The sequence below is a fragment of the Bos taurus genome, chromosome 14 (assembly GCF_002263795.3).
Source record: "Bos taurus isolate L1 Dominette 01449 registration number 42190680 breed Hereford chromosome 14, ARS-UCD2.0, whole genome shotgun sequence".
NCBI classification, from domain to species: Eukaryota; Metazoa; Chordata; class Mammalia; order Artiodactyla; family Bovidae; genus Bos; species Bos taurus.
In genome coordinates, this window is record NC_037341.1 from 76,122,136 (window position 1) to 76,139,349 (window position 17,214).

The 17,214-nt window shown below is 38.9% G+C and overlaps 1 protein-coding gene and 1 long non-coding RNA gene across 3 annotated transcripts in view; one reads left to right on the forward strand and one right to left on the reverse strand.

Annotated features, from left to right (window-relative positions):
* The window catches only part of CPNE3 (copine 3), a 48,423-nt gene that overhangs the window by 4,624 nt on the left and 26,585 nt on the right, over window positions 1-17,214 (reverse strand). For both annotated transcript variants that reach the window (XM_005215676.5, NM_001099142.1), the window contains 8 exon segments: window positions 16,048-16,146; window positions 12,502-12,588; window positions 11,143-11,202; window positions 10,469-10,602; window positions 5,703-5,757; window positions 5,571-5,622; window positions 2,178-2,311; window positions 924-1,160 (listed from right to left, as the gene is read on the reverse strand). In XM_005215676.5, coding sequence (XP_005215733.1) covers window positions 924-1,160; window positions 2,178-2,311; window positions 5,571-5,622; window positions 5,703-5,757; window positions 10,469-10,602; window positions 11,143-11,202; window positions 12,502-12,588; window positions 16,048-16,146 — 858 coding nt within the window.
* LOC132342229 (uncharacterized) lies at window positions 1,096-11,202 on the forward strand. Its single transcript, XR_009490549.1, has 3 exons — window positions 1,096-1,878; window positions 2,852-3,271; window positions 10,950-11,202. It is a non-coding gene; the product is annotated as an uncharacterized lncRNA (long non-coding RNA).

Here is a 17,214-nt window from a genome sequence, read left to right on the forward strand (position 1 = left end):
TGAGAACTGGAAACAACTGAAGATGTCCTTTAATGGGTGAATGGTTAAACTGGTATACCCATACCACGGAATACTACTCAGCAATAAAAAAGGAATATATTCAACAAGTGGGAAGACTCTTAAGAGAATTAAGCTGAGTGGGAAAAAAGACAATGTTGAGGTTATATACTATGTGATTTATATAACATTCTTGAAATGGCAAAAACATAGAAATGAAGCCAGACTGGTGGTTGCCAGGGGTTAAGGAGGGAGCGAAGGTGGCCGGGAAGTGGTGTGATTGTAAAAGGGCTACGTGAGGAAGCCTGCTGTGATGGACCTTGATTGTATCGTCAATATCCTGGTTATGATTCTGGATCATAGTTTTACAAGATGTTACCATTAGAGGAATCTGGGTAAAACAGTCTCCTCAGAGGTTTTTCATCAAATCAACTTCTAGTTTGGTAAATTCATCATATACTTACATAGTTTTTCTCTTGTTACATTTGTAAAGATAAAATATATTTTAAAACAGCAGTCACAACAACATCGTTTTAAATAATTTATCATAGGGACTATAAGAGGTACACAAGAATACAACCTTGAAAAAAAAACAGCCAAATCTAATCAAGGTTCTTCAAATGGAAAATTCACACACTCTACTAGCTCAGTATTGAAGAATCTGCAGGAGACCTGGGTCTGATCCCTGGGTCAGGAAGATCCCCTGGAGGAGGAAAAGGCTACCCACTCCAGTCTTCTTGCCTGAAGAGTCTCAGGGACAGAAGAGCCTGGTGAGCTGCAGACCATGGGGTTGCCAAGAGTGGGACACAACTCAGCATATATGCATGGCGACTCCGGACATCTACTCTTAACTGCCCGGCTACGGACAGGCAGAGTCTGTTCAAACACCTTGGAGCGCGTGAGGGGCAGGGAGGCGTGGTACTCACGTTCTGGAACTGCCTGAAAGGCACAAACTGGACAATATCCCTGACGGCTTCTTCGCCGGTCGGGGAGCGGAGGCTTCCGCCGTCGCCATCTAGGAACTCCATGGCGCCAAAGTCCGCGCCTCCAACGCCGACGATGATGATGGACATAGGCAGCTTGGCAGCATTAACAATCGCCTGTCTGGTCTCATCGAGGTCTGTGATCACGCCATCAGTAATGATCAAGAGCACAAAGTATTGCTGCCAAAAAAAGACAATGATGTCCGCTGAGCGAGCTGAGCTCCCCAAGAATAAAAGCAACAATTAATGACATCTCCCGCCTGATGAGTCATTTCGTCGCTCATTTTCCTTGTCAGTCTCTACCCAGGATACCATCTATATGAAATTTTCCAAGATTCTCTGATGACAAGGAAATTAACTGATACGAAAACTGTAGGTTAATTAAAAGTGCAACAGACCACAGAAGAACGTTGGGAAAAATACACAGAAGCAAGATGAAACTTTCAGTTAGCACAGAAACATTTTGATTGATCTGGAGGGTTGGATATGTCAAAGTACCTGTCAAGGGAGCAACTGGCAACAACTACATTCTTAAAAGATCAAATATGGAAGTAGAATTGTTTATCAAGCTAAAATATGCTTTTGAATAAGTGGATATGGTTCAGGGAGGGGCAGAAGGGAATCTTTCTCTCAATCCTGCCATCTCTGCTGAATCATTTTAGAGAGTGATACCATGGGACATAAAGTTGCGACTCCATCTTTTGGGTCATCTACATCTGGAATGGAAAGCAGAATTATAATAGAACCTATCATGTGCTGGGTGTTTACGGTTTATCTCCTCACACTTCTTTCAATAACTGTATGAGGCAGTTATCCCTGACTCATTTCTGAAGATATGAAGCTGAATGAGGTTCGTTCTCCAGGGTCGAACAGGCATTTTGCAACAGCAACCGAAGTGGTAAGTCTCCTCAAGCCTTAACTTGCTAAATCTACTCAAAAAAAAATTTTTTTTCCAGAACCTACCCAGGAAAATTATTTCAAAAGACAGAGAACAAACTCATTAAGTATAAAGGTTGTTTTGCTGTTCTCTTGTTTTTAACGATCACCGATTTAACAGATGTTACTCCCAAACCAAGGAGGACACATCATTGCTTCATGCCCTGTGTTTGCATCTCGACAGACCAAATAAGCAGGAAAGGGGCACTGGGGCCAACTACCAGCCCATGTCCTCCCTGCCCCTGGCAACAGGGCACTCACAGAGGCTGTCCGTTGCTGTGTGGCTGCAGCGGCAAACCTGGCCACGTGGTTTATGATTGGAGAAAAGTTGGTCGGTCCATAGAGTTTTATCTGAGGAAGGCAGGCCCGATATGCCTCTACAATGCCTTGGACTCCTAGATTTTAAAAAAAAAAGCAGGATTAAAAATTGTCAAGCACAATTTAATTGTCTACTTTTCACCATAGTGGCTGGTTTAATTTATATACTAACATACAGTGCTTTAAAGAGTCAAAAGTTCCATATTTAGGAGTTCTCTAAGGTATATATTACAAAGCTCCATAGCGATGCTCCATCACACACACAAAAAAAACCTATAAACTTTACTCTCCCCCAGTAGAAGGCATTTGTTTTCACCTCAGTCAAATTATTCATTAGTCTTCAGTAGGGTTGTTATACTGTTTAATTTTGATATGTTTTGAGAATGAGACTCTGACGGAAAAAGAACCATGCGAAAGATGCTGCAACATACAACTGATGACAAGGTATGAAAAAGTAACTGATAAAAATGGGAAACCTTTGCACATATGACCAGAGGGTCTACAAAAATGTCAGACAGCTGTGAACTTAATGTCAATTCTAGCCAAGGGTTTATTGGATAACTTAGAGATGAAGCGTGGTATAGTGGACTGCACTAATTGCAAGTATTCACTTCCAGGTTGTTTATCACATTTTGCTGCAGAAACACTCAAGCATGTCTTTGTGGGCTGCGGCTTAGGCCTGCAGGGTAGCTTCGCCCAGTGCAAGTGATCGGACGCGACAGCCAAGTCTAAGCAGATGTTTCAAGAATCTTTACTGCCGGTTTTTGCCAGCTGTCTTGCTTTTCCGCCCTGCTATGGGAACAGCGTATTCCAGACTGCCTGAGACCCAGAATGAGAAGGAACAGGGGAGTGCAGCGGTCTAACCAAGAGTCGAGTGATTTGTCAAGTGATCGAGACATAAATCATTGTCATTACAAATTACTGACAGTTGGAGAATGTTGATTACCGCAGACAGCCTATCAAGAGCTGAACAGCATTCCTGATTAAGGCACTGCTGATGAATCTGCCCTTAATACACAAGAGTGTCTGGGATGTAGGTAAGAGACTAGAAAGCCTATAGTAATTCCCCCATAGTACTTTGCTGAGAGTATCAAGAAAATCTGAAAAGACTTTTTAATGTCAACCAAAACAGGTGTCCTGCTTTTAAAATTTCCCGTAGAACATAGATTAATAAGGAGGAGCAGCGTATATTTGGTTTAAAGCTTAACGAGATCAACTTTCTCCACTTAGAATGAGTGCCAATAGACTCCTTAGGCACTTTGAATTTAAGAATAAGTGGTCTTATGAACCACCTTTGAGAATGTAACTAATTCATACAGAGAGATGATTTTACAGGCATAAGGTGAGGCTGTAACTAGTGGTTAGTCAATCCAGTAGTAACAAAAATAGTATTAACATAAGCCAGCAGCAGGATCTTTCTGTAATGATATATGCTATAGAAAAATTGAACCCATAACCAAAGCAACAGTAATATTTTCTTCCATTTCTATCATCTAGCTTGCTTTTCAATAAGGTATACAAGCTATTAAATGTTTTCATAAATATCAACAGCCTTCAATTCCTCAACTAAAACTGAATTATGCTAGTATCTTTCCATTGCATTAAAGGAACAACTGAGACATGTTTTTTTATGGGCAACTAAATTCAATGACTAATTAAGAGAAGAGGATTAAACTTCCTTGTCTTAAAATAAAGTTGTATTGTTTTCTATGTGACATTTCCTTTGTCTGAAACCAAAACGATCCTTTCTTTTGTCCAGACTAAACCGAAAGCAGAAAAGCTGCACATCGTGACAGCCCACAGACAGGCTCTTATTACTCAGAGTGGATGAACTTCTAAAACGAATCATCCTACGATCTGTCATCCATATTTACTTGCAAAACAAAATCTAATTACAACAAATTCTAAAAACTGTTCCAATTTCATCATAAGCACGAAGCACATTTTTTAAAAAGAAAAAATTACTGAAAAAAAAAAAGAAATAATAGCTATTTATTGTGGGTATGAAGTGACAATGCCCATTCTATGAGCTGACTTTTCACTCTTTTGACAGTGTCCTTTGATTTACAGAAGTTTTAAATTTTAGTCTAATGTATCTATTTTTTCTTTTGTTGCCTGTGTTGGTATCATATCCAATTAACCATTGCCAAATACAAAAAAAGAAAAATATTCCCAGTTTCATATGGCTAGGGATATAAAAGGCCACAACCAAAGCTGCTGAACGTGCATAAAGGATGAGAAAAGAGTTTTGCAAAAAAGGAGAAAATCCTAATACAAACTACTCCCAACAAAATATTCATGCTCTTCTACTTTATGAATATCATAAGAGGAGGAGGGAAGGACATCATCTTCTATTAGAAATCTATATATTTTGCAACTGTTAAAAGGACACTTTGCAGAAAATTAGCTTAGGGTCTACACTTGTATGCCTCTGCCCCCACCTCTTTCCCTCCTCCAAACTGTTTAGTTTTATATTAATTTTGTGGGAGATTTGGCATTGCTCAATATGGTAAAATGGAGAAAGAAATGACAACCCACTCCAGTATTCTTGCCTGGAGAATCCCAGGGATGGAGGAGCCTGGTTGGCTGCCGTCTATGGGGTCGCACAGAGTCGGACACGACTGAAGCGACTTAGCAGCAGCAGCAGCAATATGGTAAAAAGGAAGAGGCACTGGGATATTTGAGGGATAAACAGAAAAGTGGAATGACAGCAATATTTATGCCTGTTTTCCACACAAAGGAAAGCTACTCCCAGAGCTTAATTCTGTGCTTCTTTAGCCTATATCCACCTCCTTACAGAACCTGTGTAACAAGTAATTAGCTGCTGAACACTTTCTTCATAGAAAGTTAACTGTTAATCTGAGAAAAACAGCTGCATATTAAATGATTCATTTTATTGAAGGTTTATTTTTAAATCAACTTATATGTGAATATAAAATGATCACTCTTACTGATCTACCATCAAGACTGAGAAATCTTTTATTCTATTAGACCTCTTAAGGTAGAAGAATTTAGCCAGCAGTCTTCATCATTATCATAGTGATTTGCCTTCTTACTACACTAACCACCAACTTGGTGTAAAATTCTACTTTACGTGATAGGAAATTTAATATATCACAAAATATATATTAGATACATATTATTCTATTATATTAGATATATATATATTATATTATATAATAATATATATTATACTATATATATATATTAGATATATATATATCAAAAATATATTAGAAAGGAAATCTGAGTAGCTTTCAATCATAGAGGAAAAAACAACTGACAAAGACTTAGTAAGCCTTTCAGTTTAAAAATTCACGTTGATTTTTAACTTACCATTACAGTAGGGATTGGATGGATTAAAGTTTATTGGAAATTCATGAGAAACCTGCCAAAAGATGAAAGAAGGACTGATGAGGCTTGTTTTGCTTTGCCAGGAGGCAAACCTTCACAATGAGCTCTTCCTACCTGCCACTGAGGTGGGACCTGCGCTCCAAAGCCGAAAGCTGGAAACATCTTATCACTAAAAGGAAAATTTGAAAAAAGCAAAAGGTCATTTGTCTCTTTACTCATAATAAGACAATACGAGCTTACTTTTAAAACATTCAAAATATTAGAAAAATCTAAAAATAAAGACTAGAACTAATGTTAATATTTGGAAACTCTCATCCTAAATATTTTTCTGTGCATTGAAGGAATTTAAAGTCTTTCTATACGAGTTTATTAATATGGACTTTATGACTCAGACAGTAAAGAATCTGCCTGCAATGCAGGAGACCTGGGTTCCATCACTGGGTCGGGAAGATCCTCTAGAGGAGGAAATGGCAATCCACTCCAGTACTCTTGCCTGGAAAATTCCATGGACAGAGGAGCCTGGTGAGCTACCGTCCATGGGGTGGCAAAGAGTTGGACACAACTGAGCAATTAACACTTAACACACCTCTACTTATGTATCATTTATCATTTCACTAAATAAATATGTAAATAAATTAATAAAGCTTTAAAAAGCACAAGTTTTTCATTTGTCTACAAAAAAATAGTCATTTGGCAGCAAAACGTGACCTCAACTGACAAGAGGTTATTTATAGCCTGTATTTATTTATACCACTTAATATGAATAAGATATCATACGTTTGGCCACAGAAATATGGTACAAATGCTACACATCATAAAACTCTCCATTTCTGCAGCAAAATATATGAATATTTGACCCAAGGGCTTAGAGATAATTTGGACAGAATATACAATATCATGAGAGTGGCTGCCAAGTGTTCCACTGTACGGAGATTCTCCCCCAACGGACAGACACCAGCGGCTGGCCATAGCAGAACCCTGTAACGATGATACTAACATTTCTACTAGCGGGACTCTTTTTTATATTACTTCTCAATGGTTCTTTTTGCACCAAGGCTAGAACCTGTGTCACAGATGTTACAATATGTTTCCCAGTCAACAGTCTGCCTTTGACTTTAAAAGAGCTTCCCTTTTCTAGTTATTAACATTAATGACTGTGAACACCCAAAACTTATTTCATGATTGTTGCCTTCTCTGTCTTGCTTAAAGGCTGTCCTCACTGCAGTATTATAGACAATTCACATATATGTTCTCTTAGGACTTCCAAGCCTTGATCTTGATATTAAACGTATAATTCATCCGGAGTGGCATGTGAAGCAGAAACTGCTCATGTGGATCCACCAGCATCCATCTCTCCCCCTTTAACCCTGGATCCCGTGGGCCCCGGTGACCACATTCTCCCGATCCAGCCTCTGTGCTGGCAGTGGTCGGGGGCGAGGTTCTAGCCGGATGTGTGAGTGGAGGGGTTTGCAGCCACTTCTGAATCGCACCCTTGGGGAAAGCACATGCATCCTCAGTCCCTTTGTCTTCCTCCCACTGGCTGGAGAGGACGAGAACTCAGACCCAGGGTGGACGCTCTGAGTGGCAGCATGGCCCTGTTGGCCCCGAACTGCTTATCTCTAGACGTGCAACAGGAACGAGACACAAATCTCTATTTTGTCAAAATCACGGTGTGCTGGGGTATCTATTTCTGCAGTTCTATCCATAGTCTGTACAGAAGTATCCTAACATATACAAGCACAAGTTAGGGATTCAAATCCAGTTCGTGAGCAGTTTGACAGTTGTTACAACCCCATCTCTATCATATACTTAAATTGACAGACATTCTTGGGTCTATTTCAAGATTGCGTGTTTCTACTGGTCATGTAATAGTTCCATGCTGTCAATATATACTTAATATCGTACACAGGAAACATATATAATGTTGCTGTGCTGTGCTTAGTCACTCAGTCGTATCCGACTCTTTGCAACCCCATGGACTGTAGCCCACCAGGCTCCTCTGTCCACGGGATTCTCCAGGCCAGAATACTGGAGTGGGTTGCGGTGACCTCCTCCAGGGGTCTCCTCAACCCAGGGATGGAACCCAGGTCTCCCACACTGCAGGCAGATTCTTTACCAGCTGAGCCACCAGGGAAGCCCAAAGTGAAAGCGTTAGTTACTCAGTCGTGTCTGACTCTGTGACTCCATGGGCTGTAGCCACCAGGCTCCTCTGTCCATGGAATTCTCCAGACAAGAATACTACAGAGAATAGCCATGGGGTGGGTAGCCGTTCCCTTCTCCAGGGGATCTTCCTGACTCAGGGATCGAACCCGGGTATCCCACATTGTGGGCAGATTCTTTACTGTTTGAACCACTAGGGAAATAAATCATATATGTATACATACCAAGTTTTAATATCTACAAGCACAAATTTCCTTTTTTCTTTCCTGAAAAACTTGGCTATTCTTATTCATTTTGCCCTCTAGAAAATTATAAGAATCATTTTGTCAAGGTTCCACTGGAATTCTGATTAAAACTGAATAATCCAGAGAGAAACATTCTATTTTCATCACTGTGACATCTGCCTATCTAGAATCATGGCGTATCTTTCCTTCTTTGTCCCTGGGTATAATTCTGTAGTTTTCTCTCACTTTAGACCTTTGACTAAATTTATTCTCATTTTTTATTGCATTATGAACTGTGATCTTTTATTCACTCCAGTTTCTTCAACTGGTTTTTGATAGTTCATGAAAAATTGCTGATTTTTTATTTTATGTTGTATGTAACCACATTTTGAACTTTCACTACTTTCTAACATTTTTCACTTGATTCTCTCAGGTTTGAATTCATTCCTCATTTATGTATGAAGCTGTCTTGGCTGGTGCCTTTGTGAGAAGAGCTCTTTGACCAGTTCCTGGTCTGAGGAGGTTCTCTGCCTCTTTGAGCCAAGTTTGGTAATTTGTAGCTTTCTAAAAGAATCATCCTGCAACCTAGATTTTTTCACTGAAATAGTATAACATGTTACCAAACATAACATACAAATGTTTAATGATTTTTTTTCTGAATTTATGCTTATGATCTCTGTCTCATTACTAATATTCTATGTGTTTTCTCTTTTTCTTGGGGATCGGTGTCAACAAAGGTTTTCCTAAATTTTGTTGAACTTGCAAAGAATCATCTCTTCATTTAATTTATTAACTTGGTGTGTGTAAGTCATCACTTTGTGTGTTTGGAGGAAGCAGAGCACAGCCAAGTGGTGAGGACAAGTTTCCGGAGCCAGACAGCCCAGGTGTGGTTCTGTGTCTGCCGTTACCCGCTGAGGGACCCTGGACACGTGACTTTAGCCTTCCTGCCTCAGGCTTCTCATCCGTAAAATCAAGATGATGATACCACCTCTCTCACAACCAAGCATGAGGACTAGATGAATATCATATAGAAAGGATTTAAAATTTTCCCTGACATATAACAGCTAACACGTATATGGAATCTCCTACTATTACTGTGTGTATATTTTTCTTTCTATCCTTGAATTTTACTTTGTTGAAAAGCTAGTTCATTTATATTCAATTCTTTTTTAAAAAATAAAAGTGTCAGAAATCTTCCTTTATAAAGATGCCTGAGTACTGCCTGGGTACCTCAGTTGGTAGAGTAATCAGACTTTTAATCGGAGGGCATAGGTTCAAGTCCCTGGAGATGCTTTAAAAAAAAGAAGAAAAAAATGAAGTAAGAGGAGTTCCCTGGTGGTCCAGCATTTAGGACTTGATGCTTTCACTGCCGTGGGCTGGGGAGCTAAGTTGCTGGAGATCATGTATAGCCTTCTCATTACCCTTTATTTCTAGACAGTCTGTTATTACACTCTGATTTCCTCTTTGATCTAAGAACTACTGAAGAGCTTTTTTAATTTTCATGTGGTAAGCTTTTTTTAGTTAACTTTTTGTTTTAACTTCCAAGAAGCAGTCTGAAAAAGTAACCCTGTAAATTTACTACTTTTTTTTATCTAAGTCCCATTACAACTGTGTTTCTTTGAAATTTTTATCATATTTCTAGCTATTTTCAATTGAAATACATTGATACTGTATTACTAACCATATCCATGCTTACATTTTCATTTTGGATTATACAACAAAGTGTCTATAAAGTAACTTTTAAATTGCCTTTAATGAGTTTTGTCTTAAATTCTGTTAGGCTGGTATTGGAACTGCTACCCTTGGCTTAAACTTGTTTGTCTAAGAATTTCATCTAAATGGCATAACAGATTAACGAAAAATCCCATCAACATGTATGGACTTTTATCATAAAATGACAGACAAAAACAAGTGAAAACGTATACTGTACCCTAACAGATACAGAACAAAAAATTAATAACGTGGATTTTTTTCTATTGTTTAGTACACCTTCAGAAGGACCTATTTTAATCTATTCAAAATCTATCCATTGAGAATCAATTCAAAATACTTCACAGCAATTATATCAAGGTATCCTGTAGCACTTGCTGAAAATCACCATTAAGAAACTAATTTGACAACAACCGCCTAGAAAATAGACGTTAAAAATTAGTGTCTATGAGTGTTTACAAAATGTGTCTTCTGGACTTCAACCACAGAAATAACTTATCCCTAATGAGTAAGCCCCAAGAAAACCGGATCAAAGAAACAAAAGCCTTGCCAACAGTCAGCTGTTAGAGAAGGACGCTACGCATAATACAACTAATCACAGCCAGAGATTAGAGGCCAAAGGTAAACACTGACTGTTCACAAAGGGAAAAATAGAAAAGATAAGAGAAATTTTAAGGAGAAAGTTACTTCTCCCCAGCACGGTTATCCCATCAACTACATCAGAGAATCAGCAGAAGATCCAGACACTGCCGTTTCTGGGGAGTCATGCACTGGAGTCATACTCACGCATCGTAGTCCTGAATGACCAGTCCCACAGACCAGATTGCAGTCAAATACTCATTAACACCATTGGGGCTGATGTAGTGAAGGGAGTTGGGAGAACGCGGATCACCATTGGAGCCAGTGAAGTCCACTCCCACCTGCCAAATGACAATTGCGGTCCTTACTCAAGGGAAGGCAGGGACATCCTTGCTTGCTGTCCAGGAAAACGCACACACTGAATGCTGACACAGAAACACTCATCCCTGAGCCTACTCTGATTTGCTAACAAGTCCCTGAGCCGACAGGTATTTTCACGACAATGAAACAATTACAGCCTCAGCTTGAAGCAACCTGCTAGTCCTAATTTTCTAGACGTCTTAAATCATAGATTATTATATCTATGACTTTAGACATAGAGGACTTTTGGGTACATTTGATTAATGTTTTTTATTAATTAAATTTCTGCAGGATAATCACTGATTTATACACAAATGCTTTTTTTCAGGTGGAAAAAGTGTTATCGACAAGGCCAAAAGCTTCTGGATCAACCTAGACAAACTCTCTGCAGAGACCATATTCAACAGATTGTGTACATTTCATCACAAAGTCAGTTTGGCAGTAAAAGAAAAAACACTGTAAAATAGAGGGAAAAAGCCACATGTTACAGTCTACTGTGAAAAATCCAGTGTGTTACTCACAGTAAAATTCAGCTGGCAGCCTCCCATGATATAGTCAAGGAATGTACATTCCACTGTAATCTAAAAATAAATAGTAAACAAAATTAAAACTTTCCTACTTTTTTAAGAGAAGCAAAGAGCTCCCTGGTATACATTTTTAATCATCTATAAACTGAACAGCACAAGATACAAACACATAGAACCCACCCCTACATTTGAATTTAAAGCAACCTACCCCTACATGTCATGAATCTGTAAGATTCAAGATAATTATAGCATGTTATGGGAAATAGATGGGGAAACAGTGTCAGACTTTATTTTTTTAGGCTCCAAAATCACTGCAGATGGTGACTGCAGCCATGAGATTAAAAGACGCTTACTCCTTGGAAGGAAAGTTATGACCAACCTAGATAGCATATTCAAAAGCAGAGACATTACTTTGCCAACAAAGGTTCGTCTAGTCAAGGCTATGGTTTTTCCAGTGGTCATGTATGGATGTGAGAGTTGGACTGTGAAGAAAGCTGAGTGCTGAAGAATTGATGCTTTTGAACTGTGGTGCTGGAGAAGACTCTTGAGAGTCCCTTGGACTGCAAGGAGATCCAACCAGTCTATTCTGAAGGAGATCAGCCATGGGATTTCTTTGGAAGGAATGATGCTAAAGCTGAAACTCCAGTACTTTGGTCACCTCATGCAAAGAGTTGACTCATTGGAAAAGACTCTGATGCTGGGAGGGATTGGGGGCAGGAGGAGAAGGGGACGACAGAGGATGAGATGGCTGGATGGCATCACTGACTCAATGGACGTGAGTCTCAGTGAACTCCGGGAGTTGGTGATGGACAGGGAGGCCTGGAGTGCTGCGATTCATGGGGTCACAAAGAGTCGGACAAGACTGAGCGACTGAACTGAACTGAAGATTAGAATATCAATAGCCAAAGATGAAATGCACTGGTTTAAGAAACTAGTAATGAGTTTAATATGTTGAGACTTTAATAAGTTTAAAAACAAAAGCAAAAACTCCCACTCATTTAAGAAACTCTTGGATTTTTCCCCTTCACTCATAACATCTCATCTTGAAATTATAACCAGGACTGATGCACTGAGTTAAGTCATTTCCACTGATGCACCAGAAAAACACCAATGGTGCCCGGTATTTCCTAAGATAATGAAAAACTTTAATTTTTCCTTTGTTAGAGAGCTGTCAAATCTTGGAAGCAAAGTTACTTGAAAGAATTCTCTACTATTTCCTATTTTCTTCTCTAAAGGGGCCCAGATGCTCATGTAATTTTCAACTGTTCAAAGTGTTTGTGTGATATATACCATATTGATGGAAGAACTTAAAATGTGATCTCATTACACTATAAGCTGTCAAGAGCAACAGACCTCACAATGTTTCACACTGATCACCCCTGAATTCTTGTAGCTTTTCTTCTTTTGCCTCTTTTTTTCATTTATGCATTCAAATTCAACCTGTAGGAAGAAAAGACAAAATGTTCAATATTATTAGTGATATTAGAAAATGCCAATGTAAATTTAAGTGAATGACTTTTTTCTCTTAGAAACAAACCATCTACTGATATAGGTCTGTTACAAAATACAACTGTGAAACAATTGCACACTATATTATATATATGAAATATGTATCAGTCCCGTTTCCTAAAAGCACTTCTAAAACTTTGTACCTTTTAAAATAGTTTCTAAGTATAAATGTTTCCTTTGTAGATCATTTCCTTATAAACGCTCCAAGTAATCATCTTTTTTCTTTACAACAAAAGAAATAAAATATTATTTTTAGCTGTCACCCACACAAAGTACAAAAACATACCGCTTGAAAAAGAAAAAAAACAACCATCAGAAAACAGAAATATATGAAGCCCAACTCTATGGTAAAATATGCAGCAAAGATCATTCCTTTCCACTGGGAATATGCATAGAAACAGATCTAATGTCTTCTTCCCACAAACAGACCATCTTCCCTTCCAACGCCTACCCACTATGCCTCTGGAAGGCTTGGCTCGAGTCATCCTTCTCCATAGCATCAACTCCTGTTCTGGTCTTCTCTGATCGCCATCTCTCTCATTAAGCTTCCACAACTACATAAAACTTACATACTTGGCATTAATCTCAACTGTTTCATTTCATTAATTTTTTTCATAGCTAGGGTACAGTCACTTCCAAGTTATACCCTGAAATTCTCACTGTCTTGCCAAATAATAAGAGACACTCAGTGAATACTGGGTAAGTCACCTGTTCTGGTCAATAGAAAGCAACTTACATACTTTAGCCAGAGGCATTACTAATTTTCTAAGAATCAAACATTTAAAAATACCTTTGAAACAATGATACCAAACAAAATGATGTTTAAAAAAAAATCTCTTGATGGTTTAGGATCCTGCCAGAGTTTCAGTCATTATCATACACACTGCTGCTGCTGCTGCTGCTAAGTCACTTCAGTTGTGTCCAACTCTGTGCGACCCCATAGACGGCAGCCCACCAGGCTCCCCCGTCCCTGGGATTCTCCAGGCAAAAGCACTGGAGTGGGTTGCCATTGCCTTCTCCAACGCATGAAAGTGAAAAGTCAAGGTGAAGTCGCTCAGTCGTATCCTACTCTTCGCGACCCCATGGATTACAGCCTACCAGGCTCCTCCGTCCATGGGATTTTCTAGGCAAGAGTACTGGAGTGGGTTGCCATTGCCTTCTCCATCATACACACTAATTATTGAATATTAGAGATGCAGAAATGCCCTAAGCAGAACTCTCATTGGTAAAAGGCTACATTACTTCACTTCATTTATCCACATTTTTACAGTATCCACCCAAGCAACAAGCACCGTTCTAGGTCCTGAACACAGAGTTGATAAGATAGAGTCCTGTCTTTGAAGATCGAGTGGGTAAACCTTGTCACTGTAATAGTATTAAAAGCCTCATTCTATCATGGGGGAGGGAAAGACCAAGTTAGCTGGATTTAGGAGAGTTCCGCATGCTAAGACGGCATCCTCTCCTCAACTGCACCAAAGGAGTGAGTTCCTAGACCCCGAACGCTTTATTTTTCCATCAATTATCTCATGTAATTCTCCCAACAACCTTGTAATGTAGAATTAATGTCCCCTTTTAGGAACTGAAGGGGCTTCCCACATAGCTCGGTTGGTAAATCAGCTGCCTGCAGTGCAGGAGACCCGGGTTCGATTCCTGAGTCAGGAAGATACCCTGGAGAAGGGAATGGCAACTGGCTCCAGTATTCTTGCCTGGAACATCCCCTGGACAGAGGAGCCTGGCGAGTTATGGTTCATGGTGTCGCAAGAGTCAGACACGACTTAGCGACTAAACCACCATCACCTACATGCTCTGTAAAGTATTACACAGTTAGTTTCTGGTTCATTCTCTTCTAAAAACAGGTCATTTACTGGTTCTGCAAAACAACAACAAACTGAAACCAGCGAAACAACGATACACATCACTCCTCATGTTTAGTTCTTTTAGGAAGCTTGCTTTATAGAAATGTTCAGATTGTCACAATTTTCCATTATTTCTGCCCTTAAAAATAAACATATATATCTTTCAGCAGAATATTTACAGCTGAATTTTACTGTTGTTTTTATTTAAACTGTTAATTCAACCTTTGCATTTAAACCATTAGGCGTGGTTGGAAAAGCCCTTCTTACTTCACACAAGTACTTCTGCTACACAAGTACCTGGGCTTTGTGACACAGGACTGTGTGCTCAGTCACTCAGTCATGTCTGACTCGTTGCGACCCCATGGACTATAGCCCACCAGGCTCCTCTGTCCATGGAATTCTTCAGACAAGAGTACTGGAGTGGGTTGCCATTTCTTACTCCAGGGGATCTTCCTGACCCAGGGATCAAATCCACATCTTCTGCATTGGCAGGCGGATTCTTACCCCTGAGCCACACGGCAAGCCTGTAGAGATAGGACTAGAGATCTCTGTATGACCTCCTGAGAATTCTAGTCCCACTATGTCAGCTCAAAACTCACTTCTCCCAATTATGTAAATCAAAAAGCTATTAAGTTTTGTTTATTCATTTAGTATTTAAGTTTTGATCTAAAACTATCAGTATCTTCTTTTGGGTCACTTCACTTACATAACTTGGTAAAAAAGACCTTGCCATCTGACCATAATCTCTTACCTTTTAAACTTCGTGTTTGGATTTTCAAAAGCAAATGCTATATACAAGAGCATTATTCAGGTCACTAAGCAGGTAAAAACATTTCAGATTATTCTAGGCAAGCTAGAAAGAGAATTAACTTATTTCATTCAAACTAGAAAGTTAAGTAAGAGGGAAGCAGTTTATAAGTTTTATTTATAAAAAAACACTCTGGAATAGTTTTTAGGCACTTTGCCATAGAGACAGGAAAGTTTCAGAAGCAATCGTAGAAATATGTGGGGATGTTAGCTAACAAACTGAATGCAATTAAGGCAAACAAATGATCCTAACAAAGTCAGTCCATTAGATGGCAGCTTAATACTACATAATTTGAAGTAGTATACCTATTCTTTTATCCATCCTTTGGGCAAGGACATGTCAGAGAGGGAGAGAAGGTAAAAGCCAATTTCTAAAGTATCCAAAAGGAGAATAAATGTCCACAATTTAAGCCTTGGTATTTGTCTCATGTAGATATTAATTATTGTGGCTAATGAAATGCCAAGATCTTTAAAACGAAGGCTTTTCAAACAAACCACATAATTTGTCCATAGCGAAAGGAAACCAAACCTCTAAACATAAATGTAAACTCACCCCAAGTAAGAATTTTGAGTCATCTGACTACTTAAACAAAATCCACAGATTTCAGAATATTACATATTATAGAGTAAAAGCAAGGAAAGCTATTTGCTATTTCAAGAGAAAAAAATGAAGTAATAAATACACGGCCAAGTATAAGGTATACTCAAAAACAAAGGCGCAACTCACAGGTGAGCTTCTGGAGGCTTCTTTCAGTTTTGTCATTGTGGTTTGAAAGGTTCCAATGAGATCATGCGACCCATCATTGTCATAATCATAACACTCTACCTATAAGGAAGCATAATATAAATATATAAAAATATATACAATCTTGTTTAAAAGAACTGGTTGCAATAAATGGGACTTACCAAGAAGTGCACTTTTAATTCAAATAAGTGAAAATGTTTAATACACAGTCCTACTTGGAGAAGCAGGAACTAAGTTCCTAGAGGAATAATACTGAAACTCTTTCAAGCCCTGGCTATTCTTGGGATGGGATTCTAAGACAGATTGCAGGCACATGAAAAACACAAATACTGTTGAAATTCCATGTTGACCAGTTTCCAGTTCTTGTATATGCCCTTTACAAGTTCTAATAAAACTGAAATGCAATTAGACCTTCTCTCTCGCCCACTTTTCACCTTGCTATTTTACAGTGGCTAAAAGCCATTATCTATCTGAAGGAAGAAAGGAAGTCAGTATCCTAGGCAGCTAAAAATCATATAATTAAATTCTAGATGGTTTATAACTATGGAAAATGTATTTCATTAGCTGCAATCTGGTGAGGCTTGGCTTCTTTTAGGAGTTCGATTAAATGAAGTTGGATTTGCATCATTGTGAGGATCACAACTCCCACAATGAAAAGGAAAATTCCAGGAAAACGGTATTTAACCCACTGAGGAAGTGTCTACACTGGGCCATCACAACACTGTCTCCATATAAGACAAGGCCAAGTCCAGTCTGAGCTGTGGCTTCCATTAAATGCTCACTGTTTCTGAAAACACATGGAAGAGAGCTGAGGGTATCTGATTCCCATGTTGGCAGATGCTGTCAAAGAGTAAATATTCACAAGAATATCTGAATATTCATTGCAGTGAGAAAATTAACACGGTGTGAACTCTTAGCAAGCAGAAGTGCTCACTGTGATCATAAATAACTTAAGTTTTTATACTGCTTTATAATTACAAACATTTCTTCCGCAAACATTCATTATGTGCACTGCACACAGCATCTACTGAGGATGTCAGGTAGACAGAAGAATTTAATAGTCTTAGAAGATGACCTATCTTGTGTGGTAACCGACAAAGCACATCTGTGCCAAGGAAACTTTTGAATACTTCTAGAGCCTGTGATTTA